This window comes from Cucurbita pepo, chromosome 1 (genome assembly GCF_057944985.1).
Source record: "Cucurbita pepo subsp. pepo isolate OVF chromosome 1, ASM5794498v1, whole genome shotgun sequence".
NCBI classification, from domain to species: Eukaryota; Viridiplantae; Streptophyta; class Magnoliopsida; order Cucurbitales; family Cucurbitaceae; genus Cucurbita; species Cucurbita pepo.
The window spans coordinates 19,018,855-19,038,272 of record NC_141798.1 but is presented as its reverse complement, the minus strand read 5'-3'; the positions used below and the strand labels follow the sequence as shown (position 1 = coordinate 19,038,272).

At 37.4% G+C, this 19,418-nt stretch overlaps 4 protein-coding genes across 7 annotated transcripts; 2 read left to right on the top strand and 2 right to left on the bottom strand.

The window, feature by feature from the left end:
• The first annotated feature begins 213 nt into the window (after positions 1-213).
• On the top strand, positions 214-3,119 carry LOC111801015 (mannan endo-1,4-beta-mannosidase 6). Its single transcript, XM_023684972.2, has 6 exons — positions 214-399; positions 660-939; positions 1,648-1,842; positions 1,960-2,082; positions 2,214-2,425; positions 2,523-3,119. The coding sequence occupies exons 1-6, from the start codon at positions 254-256 to the stop codon at positions 2,962-2,964; spliced, it is 1,398 nt and encodes a 465-aa protein (XP_023540740.2). The 5' UTR covers positions 214-253; the 3' UTR covers positions 2,965-3,119.
• A 1,194-nt stretch (positions 3,120-4,313) lies between these two features.
• On the bottom strand, positions 4,314-11,670 carry LOC111801024 (mRNA-decapping enzyme subunit 2). Of its 2 annotated transcripts, none has more exons than XM_023684994.2 (8): positions 11,561-11,670; positions 7,648-7,799; positions 7,338-7,465; positions 7,127-7,222; positions 6,687-6,839; positions 5,392-5,495; positions 5,243-5,310; positions 4,314-5,004 (listed from the first exon to the last, which is right to left on the bottom strand). In XM_023684994.2, exons 1-8 carry the CDS (start codon positions 11,620-11,622, stop codon positions 4,814-4,816), a joined length of 954 nt encoding a protein of 317 aa, XP_023540762.1. In that variant the 5' UTR covers positions 11,623-11,670; the 3' UTR covers positions 4,314-4,813. The 2 variants fall into 2 exon arrangements, with proteins under 2 accessions (XP_023540762.1, XP_023540752.1); XM_023684984.2 differs by lacking the exon at positions 11,561-11,670 and adding an exon at positions 8,793-9,039.
• Positions 9,680-12,239, top strand: LOC111801046 (GCN5-related N-acetyltransferase 4, chloroplastic-like). Its single transcript, XM_023685016.2, has 3 exons — positions 9,680-10,186; positions 10,821-11,217; positions 11,719-12,239. Exons 1-3 carry the CDS (start codon positions 10,030-10,032, stop codon positions 12,005-12,007), a joined length of 843 nt encoding a protein of 280 aa, XP_023540784.1. The 5' UTR covers positions 9,680-10,029; the 3' UTR covers positions 12,008-12,239.
• On the bottom strand, positions 11,574-19,171 carry LOC111800976 (phosphoglucosamine mutase family protein). 3 transcript variants are annotated; one of them, XM_087123165.1, is made up of 19 exons: positions 19,013-19,171; positions 17,734-17,952; positions 17,403-17,463; positions 16,941-17,124; positions 16,571-16,623; positions 15,963-16,051; positions 15,397-15,636; positions 15,240-15,304; positions 14,721-14,781; positions 14,521-14,638; positions 14,332-14,413; positions 14,140-14,212; positions 14,012-14,073; positions 13,572-13,667; positions 13,318-13,472; positions 13,139-13,235; positions 12,785-12,862; positions 12,599-12,700; positions 11,574-11,670 (listed from the first exon to the last, which is right to left on the bottom strand). In XM_087123165.1, the coding sequence occupies exons 1-19, from the start codon at positions 19,017-19,019 to the stop codon at positions 11,644-11,646; spliced, it is 1,869 nt and encodes a 622-aa protein (XP_086979291.1). In that variant the 5' UTR covers positions 19,020-19,171; the 3' UTR covers positions 11,574-11,643. The 3 variants fall into 3 exon arrangements, with proteins under 3 accessions (XP_086979291.1, XP_086979295.1, XP_023540689.1); XM_087123169.1 differs by lacking the exon at positions 17,734-17,952 and having other exon boundaries at positions 11,576-11,670; XM_023684921.2 differs by lacking the exon at positions 11,574-11,670 and having other exon boundaries at positions 12,408-12,700.
• Positions 19,172-19,418: the final 247 nt, after the last annotated feature.

The window sequence follows — 19,418 nt, the reverse complement described above, 5'->3', positions numbered from 1 at the left end:
TTAGAAGAACGTTGCTTACAAGTGATTGCGTTTGCATCTTTACTCATACGGCCATTGCCATATCTGAAACTGAAAGATTAAACGATTGATATCAATATGTTCATTTTCTTGCCTTCAAAGGATTGGAACGGTTTAACTCTTTCCTGAAATGCTCTGTTGCGTCTAATGTTAATGTAGCTGAAATATTTCTATATATACCAAGAGAAATGGTGGTTCAAAAGTGTGGTAAATTTCTCTTTGAGAAATCAAAACAATGGCTGTTCATTACACAATTCTCAGTTTAAAACTCATTTTTCTGATTGCTGTTTTTGTCTTCACTGTTGAGGGTGATGGGGTTGGGAATAATCAGCAATTTGATCTCTTGGTTGAGGATACAACTGAGAATCATTTGAGTCATGGGTAACTATTACTTTTTGTCTGCTCGCCTTTATTGTTATACCCTTTTCTCCTTTGGTCCCACAGTTATTTCCTTTGATCTTTGTTTAGATGTTTTAGTTTGATCTTCACATCTTTTGTTTAGATGTTTAAAACTCAATTTCGTGACACAGGACAAGACCAAAACATAATTTTATATGGAATTTAGAGACCATAATTGTATGAAAGTTTAGGACCAAAATAACATTTAAGGGCACATTTTTGTTTTTTGTTCATCAATATAGGTTTGATGGAGTGGTTGAAAAGGAAGATGATCCATGGAGTATGGTGGAGACAAGGCAGAACCAGTTTGTAGTAGATGGCCAACCGTTCTATGTTAATGGTTTCAACACATACTGGTTGATGATATTTGCAGCAGATCAATCCACGAGAGGAAAGGTCACAGAGTTGTTTAAACAAGCTGCTTCTGTGGGTTTAACAGTTTGTAGGACATGGGCATTCAATGATGGCCAGTGGAGAGCTCTTCAAAAGTCTCCTTCTGTGTATGATGAAGAAGTCTTCAAGGTACTCAAGGCTATTCATTAGGAGTTATTTACAAAACAGCTTTCTATTTTTAAGAACAAGAGTAACATCTACTAGCCACTCGATCATAGTTCTTAAAGATTATTATGAAAACAAACATAGAAAATTGTGTGTAACGGTTCAAGTCAACCGCTAGCAGATATCGTCCTCTTTGAGCTTTTCCTTTCGAGCTTTACCTCAAGATTTTTAAAACGTGTCTACTAGGTAGAGGTTTCCACACCCTTATAAAGAATGGTTTGTTCTCCTCCCCAACCGATGTGGGATCTCATAATCTACCCGCGTTCGGGGCCCAGCGTCCTCACTGGCACTTGTTCCCTTCTCCAATTGATGTGGGACCCCCAATCCACCCCCTTCGAGGCTCAACGTCCTTGCTGGCACACCGCCTCATGTCCACCCCCTCCCCTTCGGGGCTCAGCCTCCTCGCTGGCATCATCTGGTGTCTGGCTCTGATACTATTTGTAACGGCCCAAGCCTACCGCGAGCAGATATTGTCCTCTTTGGGCTTTCTCTTTCGGGCTTCCCCTCAAAGTTTTTAAAATGTGTCTCCTGCCACTGGGATCTCACATTGTGTTTCAACGTATTCACTCATTTTTACGCCTGTATTGAATGATGGCCGTGCATGTGCCAAACTGTACAATCATAAATTCCATTCATCCCTATGTAACTTCCTTTCATTTTAATGAATGGCAGGGATTAGATTTTGTGATTAGTGAAGCAAAGAAGTATAAGATCAGACTTATATTGTCATTAGCAAACAATTGGGAAGCATATGGTGGCAAAGCACAATATGTGAAATGGGGGAAAGCTGCTGGCCTCAACTTGACATCTGATGACGATTTCTTCTCTGATTCAACTCTCAGAAGCTACTACAAGGCTCATGTTAAGGTGAGTTCCCAACTTCCCAACACATATTACTTTGCTTAATACATCAACTGAATTGAATCAATCATTCTATTGTTAGCGTGAAACTGATATCTGTTTTTTCCCATGTGAATGGTATAGACGGTGCTTAATAGAGTGAATTCATTCACAAATGTCATGTACAAAGATGATCCAACCATTTTCGCCTGGGAATTGATGAACGAACCTCGTTGCACGTCGGATCCTTCCGGCGATAAACTTCAGGTTTGCTTTCTATAAACTGCCATTTTGCATAGCCCCATAGTTCATATCTTGAAAGAAAGAGTTGGAATTGTGGTGCATCTGAGCAACCAATATTGTAAATTGAAGTTATTGAATGGCATTGGCATTGGCAGGGATGGATTCAAGAAATGGCTGTGTATGTGAAGAGCATGGATCCAAAGCACTTACTGGAAGTTGGTTTGGAGGGATTTTATGGCCCATCCACACCCAACAGAGTTCAGTTCAATCCAAATACTTATGCTCAACAAGTTGGAACTGATTTCATCAGAAACCATAAAGTTCTTGGTGTTGATTTTGCTTCAGTTCACATTTATGCAGACACATGGTATGTTGCCAGAACATTCATTAAACATGATATGAACTAGAATCTTTTCTTTTCTAATGTTACAACTTTGATGATTAACATTAACTCATTGTCAAAGGGTTTCTCAAACGATCTCGGACGCCCATCTTCAATTCACAAAATCATGGATGGAGGCTCACATAGAGGATGCAGAAAAGTACCTCGGAATGCCAGTCATTTTCGCCGAGTTCGGGGTCTCGTCGAAAGATCCTGGATACAACTCGAGTTTCCGAGATGCATTCATTAACTCAGTGTACAAGACCCTGTTGGATTCAACAAAGAAAGGAGGGAGTGGGGGAGGAAGCCTGGTATGGCAGCTATTTCCTGAAGGAACTGAGAACATGGATGATGGTTATGCAATTGTGCTCTCCAAATCTCCTTCAACCTCAAACGTTATAACTCTGCAATCTACAAGGTTGTCCCTCTTCAACTCCATGTGTTCCATGAAATGCCGTTGGGGTTGCAAGAAGAAAAATGCTATGGATCTCCTCTTTCTCGGCCACCATGATCATGATCTGTAAATGAACTCGTCGCCAAGTATATAGGTATCCGATCCTTATAGATTATCTGGAAGGGTATAATACATGAATTCCATGTATCATAAATAACGAACTTTCTTCCTTGTATGATCTTGCTTTTAAAATATAGAAGTTTGAATTATGATCTCTTATTCTAATTATCGACCGGTTAAGAGAGTTAAGAGCTTCAAAATAATATTTAGAAGCATAACTCAACAGTTAAGTTATTATATCGACTAAAATTTAAGTCTATATTTACGTGGTTGAATTTCTTTAATTGTTCGAGTATATAATATTTTTAAAAAATAACCAACATAAAGGTAACAGTAGAAGAAGAGAGCAAATTCCAATTCCTTTTGACTCTGATGCTTACAGCCTGAGAAAGATTTGATATCTAATTTGAACATTTTTTTCTTTTCTTTTTTGTGGGTAATTTGGTATTTTAGTCTGGACAGTGACAGACCAACGATCACCTCCGTCTTTGAGTCACCCATCCAATAGAATAACGCCACGTTATAAGAAAGGCCAAACAGTATGGTGAGCTGTCAGTGCGTCACCGACTTCGCAGTGAAAAGCATTTTACTTTCGGTGAAGTAAATTTACCACGTGTCTAGACATAGGCCAATACCCGAAAGTAGGTCTGGTAACTTTTTGAAAGGCTTAAAATAAGTTACTCTAATGAACGTAATTCGAAAAATTTTATTGAGAAAACATTTAAAAGTGATTCTAAAAATTCAAAAGATGCTATTCACTTTATTAAAAGTAGTTCTAAAATTTTCTTGACTAAATAAATAAAAGTGATTCTAAAAATTCAAAAAAAATATTGAATATGAGTTTGAATGACTTTTCAACAAGAATAAAAAAACAGTTTTATAATTAGAATTTATTTCAAAAATTCTAAAAATAAAACACCATTAAACCCCAATTTTCAACTTTCTTCAAAAACACGCTATTAGTACTTTCGGTCGGTTAAATATACCTTTCAAAAATCATTTCGATCATTTCAAACCAACAGTATTAATGTCTCTAAATGATCTCATTCATCCCTATTTCCGAATTCCATTTTCTTCAAAAAGAAAAAAGCAACTAAATAATAACTCAATTCTTATTTGAATTCGGAGTTGGTTTTGGATTACTATTCTTATAAATCTATTCACTCGACTTATATCAATATATATATTATATATATATATATATAAAAGCTGCATAACTAGCAAAATGTGAGTGACAAAGAAAGAAAAGGGTAGGGGCCATCAAAAAGGGGGAAGAGCACGAGCATGTCTTCTAATGGATGAAAAATAGTGCTCACCCCACAAGAGTACGAAACCAAACTGATAAAAAAAAACTAAAGAAACCACCAAAGTCCAAGACATTACTACTACATCCATGTTTCTGTACAGGAAATTCATGTGCCATATAATGAAGAACTCCCACGAACCCGACACCTGTCGTTGCAATCTAGCTGGCAAAGTATATCAAATAGTGATTTCTCTATCTCTATCTCTATCTCACCACAACAACACCAAACTGATGCAACTCTAATAATGTGATCGTTGAAGCCTTTTTCATCAACAGACATTTCCACATCAACACTTTTGTATAGACTACAGAAATATGCAAATTTCACACAAAATAAGAACACTCTAAACCATTACTTTATGTCCAAAATGGCATGGAGGACGGTAGAGAAGACCAAATCACTTGCCCATTCTCTCTCAGTCTATGTTCACTCTCTTTTTTTTTTTTTTCTATTACTATTAGTTAGTAATTTGTGACATATCTATAGGGTCTAAGCATGTACCAACTAAGACAAAAGGTCTTTTAAGACTTAGAGAAGACTTAGAGAAGACTTTTAAGAAAAGGCTCTTTCCATGGACTGTATGATTGAGGCAGTATCAAACTTGAAGTTTCTGAAGCTCTTGCCTGGACCCGTGTCGGGGGTGGAAACATGAACATCCATGTCTGGTTTACTTAATTGGCTCTCTATCACGATTGTACTGCTGCTACCTATCGAGCTGTTCTTAGCCTTCCATACGGTTAATCCTTGAAAAACAAGAACAGACTCCATTAGCAAAACTCAGAAAGGCATATTGGCAGATTGGTCTGATAAAAACTAGGAAGGAAGTTTATGCAATTAAGAGAGTGTAAAGGTTTTGGGTTTTGGCTTGGAATTTGGATGCCTATAACTTGATTTGAGAAAAATAAATCTTTGGAAATCAGAAGCGAACTCGTACTGATAATAAGTGCAAAATCTTATAATCCATGAGTGAAGAAAAGAAACCTCTTATTGACACATCAGGTTTTGAAGCTACAGGGGGCTGATGTGTCGAAATCCATGACCTCAGAGATCTGCAAGAAGATGCTGATCCTTTAGAACACCATTCGTTAACGATGTGGAAGAAATCATTAAGAATATACAGATGTACTCACGCCAAAAAAGGAGCAACCATATAAAGCTTGAGACCGTTCATCCCACGAGATATTACATTATCACCAGCTGGTTCAAGATCACCAAGTCGATGCCATGCAATTTCCTGTTTACAAATAGTTAAGTGCATGCTTTCAACTACAAAAGATTCCATTGAAAACATAGCATCAATAAACACTCCCACCCCCACCATCACCAAAAGAGAGAGAAGAAAAAGAAGGATATTACAATCATACCGTACTAAAATAGCTTCAATACTATTTAAACACGTTTCACCCTTTTCCTAAGATACCCAGAAAATTTGCGAAAGCCATGTTCACTTCAGTTCAAAATGAAAGCTACCACCGACATGCAAAAGAATTTATAGGCAATGGATGTTTAATTTTTCAGACAGGGATCCAAAAGGAATTCTAAAGCCAAACCTCTAAGTTGAATCCAAAAATATTATATGTTCATCAGTATTACAGCCCATTGAGTTGACATGTTATGAAACGCAAAAACATGGTAATTTAAAAGTTCAGGATAGCCAAGAGTGTTTGTTGCTAAATCTTAAAGCTTTTAACCAAAAGCTATTAAATCTCAAAATTCTTACATGCATGGAGCAAACCTACAGCATATTTTAATACTAAAAAACAAAGACGTGATTTTTTATGGAAGCCAATGCTGCAAAGGAATAGACTAAACTCAAGATTCATCAACGCATCCTTCTTTCATTAACAAGAACAATACTTTTCATTTTTAAGATTATTACATCACAAAACAGGGTGGAGATTAAAATTTACGAATCTTACATTAAGGGAGGTAGAAATGTCTTAACTAGTAAGTCATGCTCAGGTTGGCAGCAAGACATTTTAAAGTAATTAACCATGCTACATATTACAAATGCTTGAATTTTCAATCAAATCAAAGGCTGTCAAAAGACCTGATGAAAGCCTACACAATCGTGAAAAAAAAAAGACTAAACCAAAGATTCATCAGCACATTCTTTTTCGATAGCATCACCTTTGCATGAGTTTTGATATGGCATAAAATAAATACAGCATTGAGAAAAGAGAGTTCTATCAACTAATGAGAATATTGACATCTTTTTTTTTACGGGAAGAATATTAGTATCTCAGAACTAGTAATTTCTTCTTCTTTTTTTCATTTTTGCTTTTTTGTGATAAGAATCAAAAGAATATTGCTTGGAAGAACATACAAAAAGGAGAGATGAGATATCCCCACTTCTGAAGCAATGATATCGATGTAGATCCAAACTAAAATTCTAACATATTTTGAGGTAAGAGAAAACACATACACTGATCTCTTTCTTAGTTTGTGGGGCAAAGATATTATCATCTTTTACACCAGCAATGATGTAAAGCCGCACCCTTTGCGGTCCAAATATAACCTCTATGTATTCAGATTTGTTGATAAGATTTGTAATGTCAAATCCTGTTTCTTCCAGTACCTGCGTTCACATGGGAGATCTTATGTTTATAGGAGACACAGTAGGTGATTTAATAACTGCACAGGAAATTGATGTCTGAACAAGTTGACGGTAACAGAGAAACTTTTCACCATCGATAAGTAAAATATCAAACCAAGATTCAATCTTTCTTGGCCAGATCCTACGGAGGGAAATGGAATAGCATCTAACTAGCTAATTCGTTAAACAAAAAGTGAGTTTTGCAGTTACTATCCAAGTAGAATTTACATAAGAATGCCAAAAATAAGGAGAAAGAGAATCAAGATTACTTCTCTAATGGCACAAGCATGGTCTTCCTCATCTTTGCTCTTTTTACCTCGTGGAAAACTCCAACTTGATCCTTTCCACCCCTTCACCAACAAGCACTGTATATTGCCAATAAGAAATAAAAGGGGACAGTGTCAACTTCCTTTACATCATGTGGGAAAATATAGCTTAAACAATTTTAAAGTGTGCTGAGCTTCATTAACAAGAGCTCACCCGTTCAGAGGTCTCATCTAATATGATTGCCCCAGTTACAGGAACTCGAACCTTGTATGAAGTGAAGTCTTTAAAGATATCATCAATATGGGCGACATATGGTTTTAAGACATCACAACTTTTGAACACTGATATCTAATAAGGAGAAACAAGAATGTGCAGAATCGAAGACAACAAAGGCACGTGAATCTGGATTAAGAAGAAAAAAAATAAAGTATACTACTAACAAGTATTAATCATCATTAGAGAGAGAGAGGACTCCCACTATTATTTTCCCATAATCAATTGGTTGCACAGCTATGCAGGATACGTAACGAAGTGAACTCCTTCAGATTTAATGACTTTAAAGACGGATTTCTTTCCACTGAATTGTCTTCATAAAACCAATGTGCATACTCTATGAGAAAAAGAATCCTTTCAAATGACTGTAGATCTTCCTTCGGCACATTCAAAACAAACCGACTGCAGAAAATCAACACAAAACAATGAAATGTTGAAGCAAATAATGGAGGTGGAAAAGAGATTCAGAGAGCATCGTGCTGGTTAGAAATATGAAAACTAATGGAGAATGAATTGAAGATCCATGAAGATCATATCGCATACAAAGACTAAGGATGTAATGGGCCTAGGAAACAACAATATTTGTTGGAGTAACAACTTATTTACCTAAAAGAAATTCATATGTATTCTGTACTACGAGAAAGATTTCTTACTCGGTCAGTTCTGAAAACTTTATTCTAACAGTAAGGTCCACCAAAACACTAAGCCAACAGAGCTCGTTTTATCGCATAACCCTTCGTTGAGCTCAAAATGCCTGATTTAAAGTCTATTCCCCATCTTACATGACCTCTTCCCTAACATTAACCATCCTCCAACATTATCACTCATCATTACACACAATCACAATAACTTCACCTTTGTTACATCAAAGAACATAGTGTTGCTTCGAGCGTAAAACCATCCAACTGTCAGTTCAGAAATGTGCCAACAAGCTCCTCATAACAAAAATCATGGACTAACCACACTCGCCGTCAAAAACGAAGATTGCGCAACATCAAGCATTTTAAAGCTAAGTCAGAAGAGAAATCAATGGAGAAAAAAAAAAAAAAAAAACCAAATGTACATCCATAAAAGAAATCTCCGTGTAGCCGATCAACTCTAAACCGCATTCCTAGTCCAAAATTCAACTCCCTATGCTTCATTGTCGTTTTCAAGGACAATTTCTTGCGACTAAACGTACTACTTTTATTTTTCAATTTCTAGCTATTACGATCGAACGGAAGCTCTCAATCGTTTGGCAGAACAGAAACCAGTAGAATGTAATAAGACATCGCAAAAAAGTCAGTCAACCTGAAAAGAATGTGATACTCGCAGCACACTATCGAGTAGTTCAACAACAAGTACGAACACTAAAACTAGTGAGAGAGTTGAGTTGAGTTGAGTTGAAGAACTGACCTACAAAGATCGTCGAGGAGTTCCTGAGGAGGAAGACCGTTTTTGACCGGAGCAGTGCAGGAGGAGCTGTGAAGAGCGGCCATGGAATTCCGAATTGGAATCGACGAGAGCGAGACGAAGAGATTCAGCTCCTCTTCGTCGATCCTGAATGAAAGAGCGCCAAAACTGGATTGGATTCACCCAACGCCCCACACACAGGAAGAAGAAGTAGATGCGAAACGATAAAGCAAGCCAATGTAGTCAATCGATGAGTGCGTTTCTATGAATTTGCATCGACCCGGTTTATGGTTTCCTTTCCGAACCGGCCCGACCGGACCAGACATCCAAATTTGCTCACCAATGAAATCATACCAGCTTCCCTTCTAACTAAACTCATATTCAAAGTAGGTAGGTTTCAAAAAGACTTCGAGCTCATTCGAGTCCACAAAATGAGCTCATTCAAGTTCCGAGCCTACCAAATGAGCTCATTCAAAAGACTTCGAGCTCATGTGAGCTCATTCAAAGGACTCGAAGTCCCTTCCATTGTATAACTATATACAGAGTAAGTGGATCTTGAACCGTCTACGAATTTACTAGGTGGACTCAAAGTCCCCTCTATCGTTTACTTGTATGTGAAGCAGGTAGATCTCGGACTGCGACCCCAACTCATTCTGTTGACTCAAATTTCTAAGTGGATTTAGAGAAGACTGAACTCATTTTGTAGACTTGAAGTCTCCTCCGAACCTGGGACTAATGGCTACGAATAGATATTTTAACTGTCGAATACGTTAAAAGGTATTATTAAAAAAAATAAAGTTAAATTATTATTTTTTTTTTTTATTAATTTAGTGTTATAAAAATTATAAATTTGAAGTGCATCTGAACCACAGATTTTATTCGAAGTCATGAGATTCAAAACTCTTCAATGATGAGAAAGAGTTATCCACATCTTCATTTGACCAAAGAGAGTGAGTAGTAGCTTCTTCACGTGGATGACTGACTAATACCAAGACGTTTCCTACTACAAGCGCCTTTCAACTTGGAGTTGGGTGAGCTTCGGTTCTTCTCTTCATCGGAATGAACGATGCTACGGCGGCAACCACCGTTTCTTCCGTCGTCGATCACTCGCGTGCCGGCTCTATCGCCGGCTGATCCTTTGCATCCTTTACCCAATAAACCCAATTCCGAAACAATCTCCAATTGCTGAGGAACAGACCAGACCAGCGAAGGAATTGGATCGGATCGGATCGCTCTGGAAATGCGGGCCATTAACTTAGGGCTAACACTCTCTTCATCTTCTTCTTCTTCTTCTTCGTACACTTCCCTCGGACCCTCTTCTTCCAGAAGCTTCAATCCAAACACATCTGCTCTTGGTCATGGCGTCTCTCTTCGTTCTTTACCCAAATCAGGCCCAGGTGGATCTCTTCTTTTTATGGGTTTTTCTTTGATTCTTATTCTTTTGTTTGTTAATTTACCTTCATCTGCTAATTCCCATCGATCAGAATTTGGTTGCTGTTGTGAGTTTTATTTTGAGATCCCACGTCGGTTGGGGAGGAGAACGAAACACCCTTATATAGAGTGTGGAAATCTTCCTAGCATACACGTTTTAAAATCTTTGAGGGTAATCCCGATAAGGAAAACTTAAAGAGGACAATATTTGCTAGCGGTGAGCCTGGGCTGTTACAAATAGTATCAGAGCCAGACACCGGGCGATATACTAGGGAGGAGACTATTTTTCCAAAGGGGGTAGACACGAGGCAGTGTGTCAGTAAAGACGCTAAGTCCCGAATGTGGTGGATTTGGTAGGGATCCCACATGGATTGGAGAAAAGAACAAGTGTCAGCGAGGATGCTGTGCCCTCAAAGAGGGTGGATTATGAGATCCCACATTAATTGGGGAGGAGAACAAAACACCCTTTATAAGGGTGTGGAAACCTTCCGACGCGTTTTAAAAACCTTGAAGGGAAGCCCGAAAGGGAAAGCCAAAGAAGACAGATGGAATTCTGAACTTTCGAGCTTAGAAATGGATATTTGGTTGTTTTCCTTGCAGGAGTTTGTAAAGCCAGTCAAGTTTTTGGTCTATTTCCAACTGTATCTCCTGAGATAACAGTTAGAGAGGCAAGAATAGAGGACTGTTGGGAAGTTGCAGAGACTCATTGCAGCTCCTTCTTCCCACAATACTCGTTTCCATTGGATTTTGTGGTGAGGATTGATAGGCTTGTGGCTATGTTATCTGGATTGTCTGTGCCAAATGGTTGCAGGAGGATTTGTTTGGTTGCTGTGATTGGTGGTTCTGAAAATGAAACACTCCTAATTAGACCTGAAGATTTCAAGCTTGGAAGTTTTGATGGTAAAGTTAGTCTCAACAAGGGCTATGTTGCTGGAATATTAACCGTCGACACCGTCGCCGATTTCCTTCCGAGAAAAGGGCCCATGCGGCAAAGAAGGTGAGTGTAGTAGATTTCAGGTATCAAATCTAGATGTTCCTTTATGTTTTGATCATTGGACTAGGAGAGGAACAAGAACAATACCCTTTAGCTTAAACTCAGCTAGATTCTTCAAGTGAGGCAGGAAAGTTAGATTTAATGTTAACCAGGATCCATTTCTCTTGTTTTTGAAGCTTTGACTGATGAGATGAAATGAATTTATGTCTTTATGTAGGTATCTGATCCATATTTATACCATAGTTAGCAAACAAACCATTCACATACAATCATTACTAGTTAGTTGTTAATAAACATCAATATCACTACAGTTCACTGATAAATTTCCTGTAAAGAAAGAGCTGACCTCGAGTAATTTTGTCTGAAAATTTGATCTCCATGCTTAGTTTTCGGCTCCGCTTCGATCATCAGCCTTTGAAAGATCTAGTTTCAAGATTCTGATCTTTCGAAATGGTTCTGTACATCAATGCAAATGCAATAATCGATATGTATCTTTTGTGGCAGGACAGGGATCGCATACGTATCAAACGTAGCAGTTCGTGAGAAGTTTCGACGTAAGGGAATAGCAAAAAAGCTAATACTGAAGGCAGAAGCTGAAGCCAGGAACTGGGGGTGCCGAGCGATTGCGTTGCATTGTGATACGAGCAATCCCGGGGCTACAAAGCTATATAGAGGTCAGGGTTTCAAAAGCATAAAAGTACCAGAAGGAGCAAACTGGCCAGAGCCAAAGACCTCTCCAGACATCAAGTACAGCTTCATGATGAAGCTTCTGAAGAACCCAACCTCAATTTAGAACTTCAAAGGACATTTCAACCATTATCCGCAGATGAAAATAAGGGTGGGAAGGAATCCTATAGAAACTATCATTCCTGAACAAAGCAGAAAAGGTAGGATGGCTTAGAACAGCTTGTATAGATTGAAGAAAGTTTGTATGATTAATTACATTATGTGGAATTCTTCTATGAACTTCTGATTCAAAATAAGCTAAGAATTTGCTCTAATAATCTAAAAGCATTGTGTTGATATCTTCACACACACAAAAATTATTCATTGACGCTTTAAAAATGAAATTCTAACAAATGGTCTAACCCAATTTTTAGAGTCGCATTAAATAAAATGATTATATGTATGAACTATATAAATATAACTTGAAGTGTAGCACACAAACAGAAACTGAGAATATGGCATTAGAATGGCAGGAAAAGGAATGGTTATCACCAACTGGTATATCATTTAGAGAGTTTTGGGAGAAAAATCTCTGGTTCATGCCTGGAAAGTAAAAAAACATTGAAACCTATTGAGAAGCAAATGCAATTTTCGGGAATATTTGAAACATCGAATTTGAAAATTATAGAGCTCGTGTTCCTCAGGAACTTATTCATACTTGAACAAATTTGTCTAGTGCAGATGTATCCAAGGCAGGGAATTCCTTTACAGCAGCAAGGACTGCGAGGCCGAGATTTATGGCATCGTCATGGCTTGGTGCCTAGAACACACAACATTCACAATTTACTAGCTGCAAAAAAAGCATACCAGAATGGTGACAGCAACTTAGATATGGATGGTTTACCTCGATGTTAAGAGGAAGAACCGGATCGTGCAGTGAGAGCCTCAGAAGGAACCACCCGCCAAATCCAGAAACCCGAACCTGTTTTTGAGTGGAAAGATTTGTTAAACCTTGCACAAATCATTTACATCCATGAGTATTAATTCTTGATACTCTCACATTATTTCTCATTTCCAGTTAGTGAAAAACAAAAGTGTTCGACAAAAGTTCCTGTTTTTTTGTTTTTCATTTTTCGGAGTGTAGAAATTTCGGAAACACCAATTTACCATATGGGAAATCGAGGACTGAAACCGTGGAAACATCATTGATGAAGCATAATTTAAATTGATTTTATCCAGGAGACAAGTCTAAACTTACCCCTTCATAGTTAACAGGAGCTTTCAGAAGCTTGGGATCAGAAGCAACGAGATTCTCAACATGCTTCAGCACTGCTTCTCCATAATCACGGAAGGGTCTGTAAGCATTAATTTATCAGTAACTTTGTGCATAAGCATCAAGAGAAGAATGTCTCATAAAACAAAATCACATATGCATACCCTCCTTGAAGGTCTGGATGGTTTTGATTTATTTTTAATCGCAACTCGACAGCAACAGCAGGCTCTTGTAAACCGTCCACCAGATCTGTCAAAACTTGGCTTCCGCCACCCAATCCTGAGGCTCTTGCTGATGCAAGTTTGTTCAAAATTTTGACCTGAGATTCATCCTTGTATTGTTGAAGGAAACAATGGAGCTAAAGAGACAAATTAGATTAGTACATGTAAGTTTGTGGGGTGCTGTGTCAAATACCCACCATGAGATATGCGCCATCGTCAAGCCAATGGTTCTCCTTGAGAGCTCCATGACCACTGGTTTCAATAGCCAAATGTGACTCCTCGCCGACAGAATTCTACATCATCAATATTTTATTATTTCACTACAAAGGTTATACCGGGCAGGATGAGAGTTGAATGTATCAGATAGTCAGGCCCAAAATGACAACTGACAACAATTGATACTCTTCAGTAAAAGGAGTAAACGTAAGCCCATAAATCGATACATATGCATACCATAGAAGAAAATGTGTTCCTAATGTGTTCATGGTCTATTTTCTAGACAATGGCATGTCGTCGTGTCATGTCATATCTGTGGCATGCTTTTTAGAAATCATTCATTCTTTCTGGCTATTTCCTTGAGAAACTCATTGATCACACCAATCATGGCATTAGAATAGAGTAGAACAGTCAGTCTTACCAAACGAATAGCTTCATCAATCACATTTTTGTAGCCTCTTTTGAACCTGTGATGCTTTCCCCCTGAAGAAACGTTGAGTTAGAGACAAATATATAACCAAGTTCAAAAAGCTCTGGAATCCTTCATACCAAGTTTCTTCTCTATAAACAACGTTAGACCATCAGAAGTCACACTATCTGTAACAATAGTTGTTCCAGGATGCTGGGAAGGAGGAAAACAGAACATAAATAAACAGCTAAACGAAATTGAATAAAAAGTGTATTGTGACCGCTTTTACGAATTAAAGACAACAGCCCTTCAGAGAGCTGATACACAAATACCTCCTCAAGAACAATAGCAGACATCAAGGCAATTAGGCGATTCCGGTTGAACTCACGTCCATTAGAATCCACAGCAGCAGATCTGGACAAAAGGATGATTCAAAACAATTAGGGCATAGCATAAAAACTTTTCGAACATTACCTGTAAGCATTAATAGCAACCACGATTGTTACAACATTGATCATTACCTATCAACATCAGTGTCAAAGATGATCCCTAAATCGGCTTTGTTCTGAAGGACAGCCTCTGTTATAGCTTTCATTGCAGTCTTGTCCTCAGGATTTGGGATATGGTTTGGAAATAAACCTGGCACAAAAATATTTTTCTTTTTTAATTTTCGCAAACAATTTTGAAAGCTGGACCTAACTTTTGCCAAACCAAATATTACCATCTGGCTCCAAGAACTGACTACCAGAAGTGATTGCGCCCAGTGGTTCGAGCACCTTCGCCTGATGAGAGATTGGAATTAAGGATTTGTCAGAGTCTAATTTTCTTGATCTAGTATCTGTTCAATTTCTGACGATATAATTAGGCCAAGCAACTATACTATGGTTGTAAGAGCTTTTACAATGATCACAACAATAACTTATTGTTCTTGTTCTTCATTGTTCATGATCACAAAGGATTGAAGGAAATTTTAAATATAAATACGAAACAAAGAAAACATAGAGAACCTTCATTAGAATCAACCAACAAAAACAGAACTATAGAAGAACATTTATTATTGTTTACATTCAATTCTATATGGAATTAAAAATGAAAAATAAACAAGATTGTGAAAAGGCAAAAGCAGAAGAAGTTACCACAAGCTCAAAAACGAAGGAATAAAATTAATCTTAACGCTTCATACTACTGGTAGAAATAAAGGATTGATTAAAAATCAGGTGTCTCGAGGGCCGGTACTTACAGCAAAAAATCCTCCTGCACCGTTTCCAGCATCAACAACAATATGGAATCCTTCCAGGGGCTTTTCTGAAGTTTAAGAAATAGACATGACCAAGCCAACCAATTAACTTTAATTTCCATATCCATTTCAGCACAATGAAAAATTTAGATGATTGTACCTTTATTTCCTGCAGCTTTACGGACTGCCTTCACCAAATCAGATGCATAGACACTCATGTAATCGACCTTCTCTATTGTTGCAGAACCTTTCCCCCTTGAATTTATCAAATCATCTCTATTATTCAGGTTTTTATAGAATTCTGCAGCACGCCCCAGAATGTCTTTAATGTCAGCTTTGCCAAGCCCACCAGCATTTGTAAAAAATTTGAACCCATTCCTGTTGAACGGCAAATGACTTGCTGCAAAATAACAATATTTGTGATTTGTTAGCATGTTTCGCATGGATAAAAAAAAAAAAAAAGATAAATACAGCATGAAATTTTTAGTCTTTACTTTTTTTTTGCAATTATGTGGTTCCTTTCAATGCTTTAAAAGGGCAATTAGAGTTCCCCTAGGACTCTGATTTCATTTCACATCTCTAATAGAAATTTAATGAGGGCATTACATTAAAATTTGTAGTTGTCACACAGCACTATCGATTGGAGCCACTCAGCTTTCTGAAAATCCACCATAAATTTTCTCTAAAATCCAATAATCAGAGATTTTTTAATGTGTAGCAGTTTACCTGTTATCATAATGGATCCATCAGCAGGACAAAAAATTGCTTCATCTTCAGTAAGAGTGCTGTTAAACATAGCTGGTGTAGAAGCTAATCTATAAAAGAAGAGCAAATACCAAATATAAGTCTCCCACAAATCGGAGCACCAGCATCACAGTTCCAAGGAGAAAAAATATTCGTCCTTGTACTCATCTAGTCCTTAGATAATGTCAGTAGACTCGAAAATATAAAGAAGCTGGATCCGATTATCCAAAATAGTAGAGGCATGATAATTACATTTTTTAAGATTCGCATGTGACTGCTTGTGTGTATTTTTGGTTTCCTTTATTGATTTTTCTCTTATTATTATTATTATTTTGTTTTTCAGCACTGTCCGGTTGATTGGACCCTTGTTGTGTAGCCACTATTGATTTTTGTTCTATGGTTTCTCATCAGAGAGAGAAGGGTGGCTATGAAACAAAAATTTCAATCTTCAGAATTACGTGTCAAAAATTTAAACAAGATGCATACAGGTAATAAAATCAATATATTTTATCATCTTATACTTTTTCTCATAAGAATTATCATTTTATCTTCAAAAGCAACAACAATATTGGCATGAGAATACAACTCACCCGTATTGAATAACATCCAGCCCTGCACCAGCTATACCTTGAGAAATTGCATCCTGAAAGTTAATTGGGATGTCAGAAATGTAAAAATAATATTAACAAAATAGAAAGAAAAAAAAAATCAGGGCGGATGGGATCTGTCAATGTCTGGATATTTCAGTCAACTGAACATCAAATTGTAGTTTACATATTTAAGCAATACTCATAAAGCATGAGAAATATCAAGGAGCTGATTTGAAACAAAAAAACAAGAACGACTGAAGTATTGGTACATTGAGACCACACAAATTTTTAATTGTCCAAATGTTAGCTGAGTACATTAATAATTCAATGTAGAATTATTAAATCCAAACATCAAGTGGAGGAGAAATACCTGTAACTTTTCAGCTGAAATTCGTGAGTCGTGTCCAATAGAAACTCTAAAGCGTCGTGAACCATCAGCTTTTTTCTTTTCTAATAACCAAGCAGCAAAGCCAGCTCCTATTGCTTCTGCAACTGATTCAGTAAGATTCACAGGCTCTCCCTCGACACCAGCAACAGCAACGCCTCGAATATCACTGCAAGTTAAGCAACATTCTGAAATTTGGTAGCCAGTACAAACCAGCTACAAAATCTTGGGAAGGAGACTAATATTTGATAATTTCTCCAAATAAAGAGGAACATAAATAGGACATTCCGTGCTATTAAGTCCTCCTACCACTCCATGATGCATAAAAACTTCACATGTTTGACTTAATGGCAAGATGATATCTCAATTATTTTATAAAATATAAGAACTGTGGTAGTACATGTAGATGGTTACACAGAATAGGCAAAAGGAGGCAATTTTTAGTACCTTCCATTTTGAAGCTTCTGGAAATCAATATTATCAAGAGAAGAGATTGTAGATGGAGCAGCTGCAACAAGATCAGGGAAACAAGTATGCTTCAGATGGCAATGCTATAAAATTTGAGTAATTGAAAAGCATAAACAAAAGATACGAATTGGCATCATAAATAACCAAAGTCAAACAAAAAATAATAATTGAATGAAAAACAGCCAACCAGAAAATGCAAGCAAACGTGATGCATGAGAGGAATCAAGGAAAACAAATGTATCCTAGAGGATGTCTAACATGGTGGTTTGACGCTTGATGTCAACCTGGATAGTGAGAGTCTAGAACAGACCATTGCAGTGAACAGGTCCTCGATTAATAAAATTTATCTGGTGTGTGGAAAAGGTGCGCAGCTGCATGGATGACGTGCCAGTCCATGCAACCTTCCCTCCATCAAAGGGAAGCAAGTTAAAACGGGAAAAACAGTCCCTTCGATATTGGTCGCTGAACTGTCTAGACTGGTGGTAGCACTGTGATAGATTAATATTTTGGAAAACCTTCCCTGAAATTGCTGCATAGAAATTTACAATTTGTAGACTCAGTATTCATAGAATATTAATCTATAATGTTAACAGTCACATTATTCCTGAAGTGGAAGCTTCAGGCCATTGAGCATTTTATTTAGGCTACAAACACAGAGGAAACTTAATCTTAATATGGTTGGCATCTTCCCTGACAGGTTTGGAACAGCCTTCGGGCTTCCTTGTTAACACATACAATAATTTTATAACAATTAGTTACATGCCTCTCCTCCGTTTTTGTTGCGTTAACTAAAAAGGAGCAAGCCATGAGTATGGTCTAAAATCATTCAAATCTCGTCGGCTACACATCGAAGCTTAACATCTCCGTACTGTAAAAATATGGTCTGGGAATGGAGTGAAACTGTGAGGGTCCTTTTGCTGAAATTTTACTAGTTTTTGCTACATTCAATTCCTCATTTCATACGGGAAGAAACTCGACATGGATTGGTTTGAGAAATCTGAAGCGATGCAGAATCAAGAGCAGCTATTTGAGCAAAACTATAAGCAGAAACTTTGATCGGTCATGACAATAAAAGCCTGTTGAAAAGGATTGTCAAAACGCTAATCTACCACCCAAATCTCAAAATAGATTCCATGTGAACTATAAAGCCTAGGCTGCCAACATGAGCATCGTTCAGGGGTTAAAGAATCTATTCCTTCCCTTGAGATCAAAAATTCAAATTCTCACCTCCACATCTATTATGCTAAAAAAAAAACTATAAAGCTCATAGCTCACTTCTATTTTAAACTCCTGCCCAATTTCAAAATCCAATCACAGACGATTTTCTGGCGAAGAAAAATCGACGAACAAACAAGAAATTAAATCAAAAGCTTAATAATACTCTTCACTTTGCACATCGATATAATTGTTTTCAACGAAAACGTCACAGAACGACTGATTTATCCCAGACTCGATTACCATCGATTGCATAGTGGTTTTCAGAATTGAAACCGAATCAGAAAGAAACAAATGTCGGGGAAATTATACGATTATACCAATTCCAGATTGTCCAACAAAAAGTAGCGTTAGAATATGAAAACGAATTGTACCTGCCATTGAGAGAGCAGAGATTCGTTTCTCCTCGAAGAAAGATTGAGCTAGAGAAGCTACTCAGCAGTGCGGAGTTAGCAAGGATTCCCAACTTTCTTCCGCCGTCCTGTTCTCTGGTGGCTTTAAATTAATAAATACTTGGCTTCGTAGAACTGGCCTGATTTTTATTCTTTAGTATCGTTGGAGATTTTTTTGTGGCTCACTATTTTTAGTTAACCAACAAAATGATTCAAATGAATTCAGGTGTGTTCATTCATCTCAATTAAGAGACTTCAATGGTATCATGTTGTCCACTTTGAACATAAGCTCTCGTGTCTTTGTTATGGGCTTCACCAAGAAGTCTCGTACCAATGAAGATAATATTATTTGATTATAAAACTCATGATCATTCCCTAAATTAGCCGA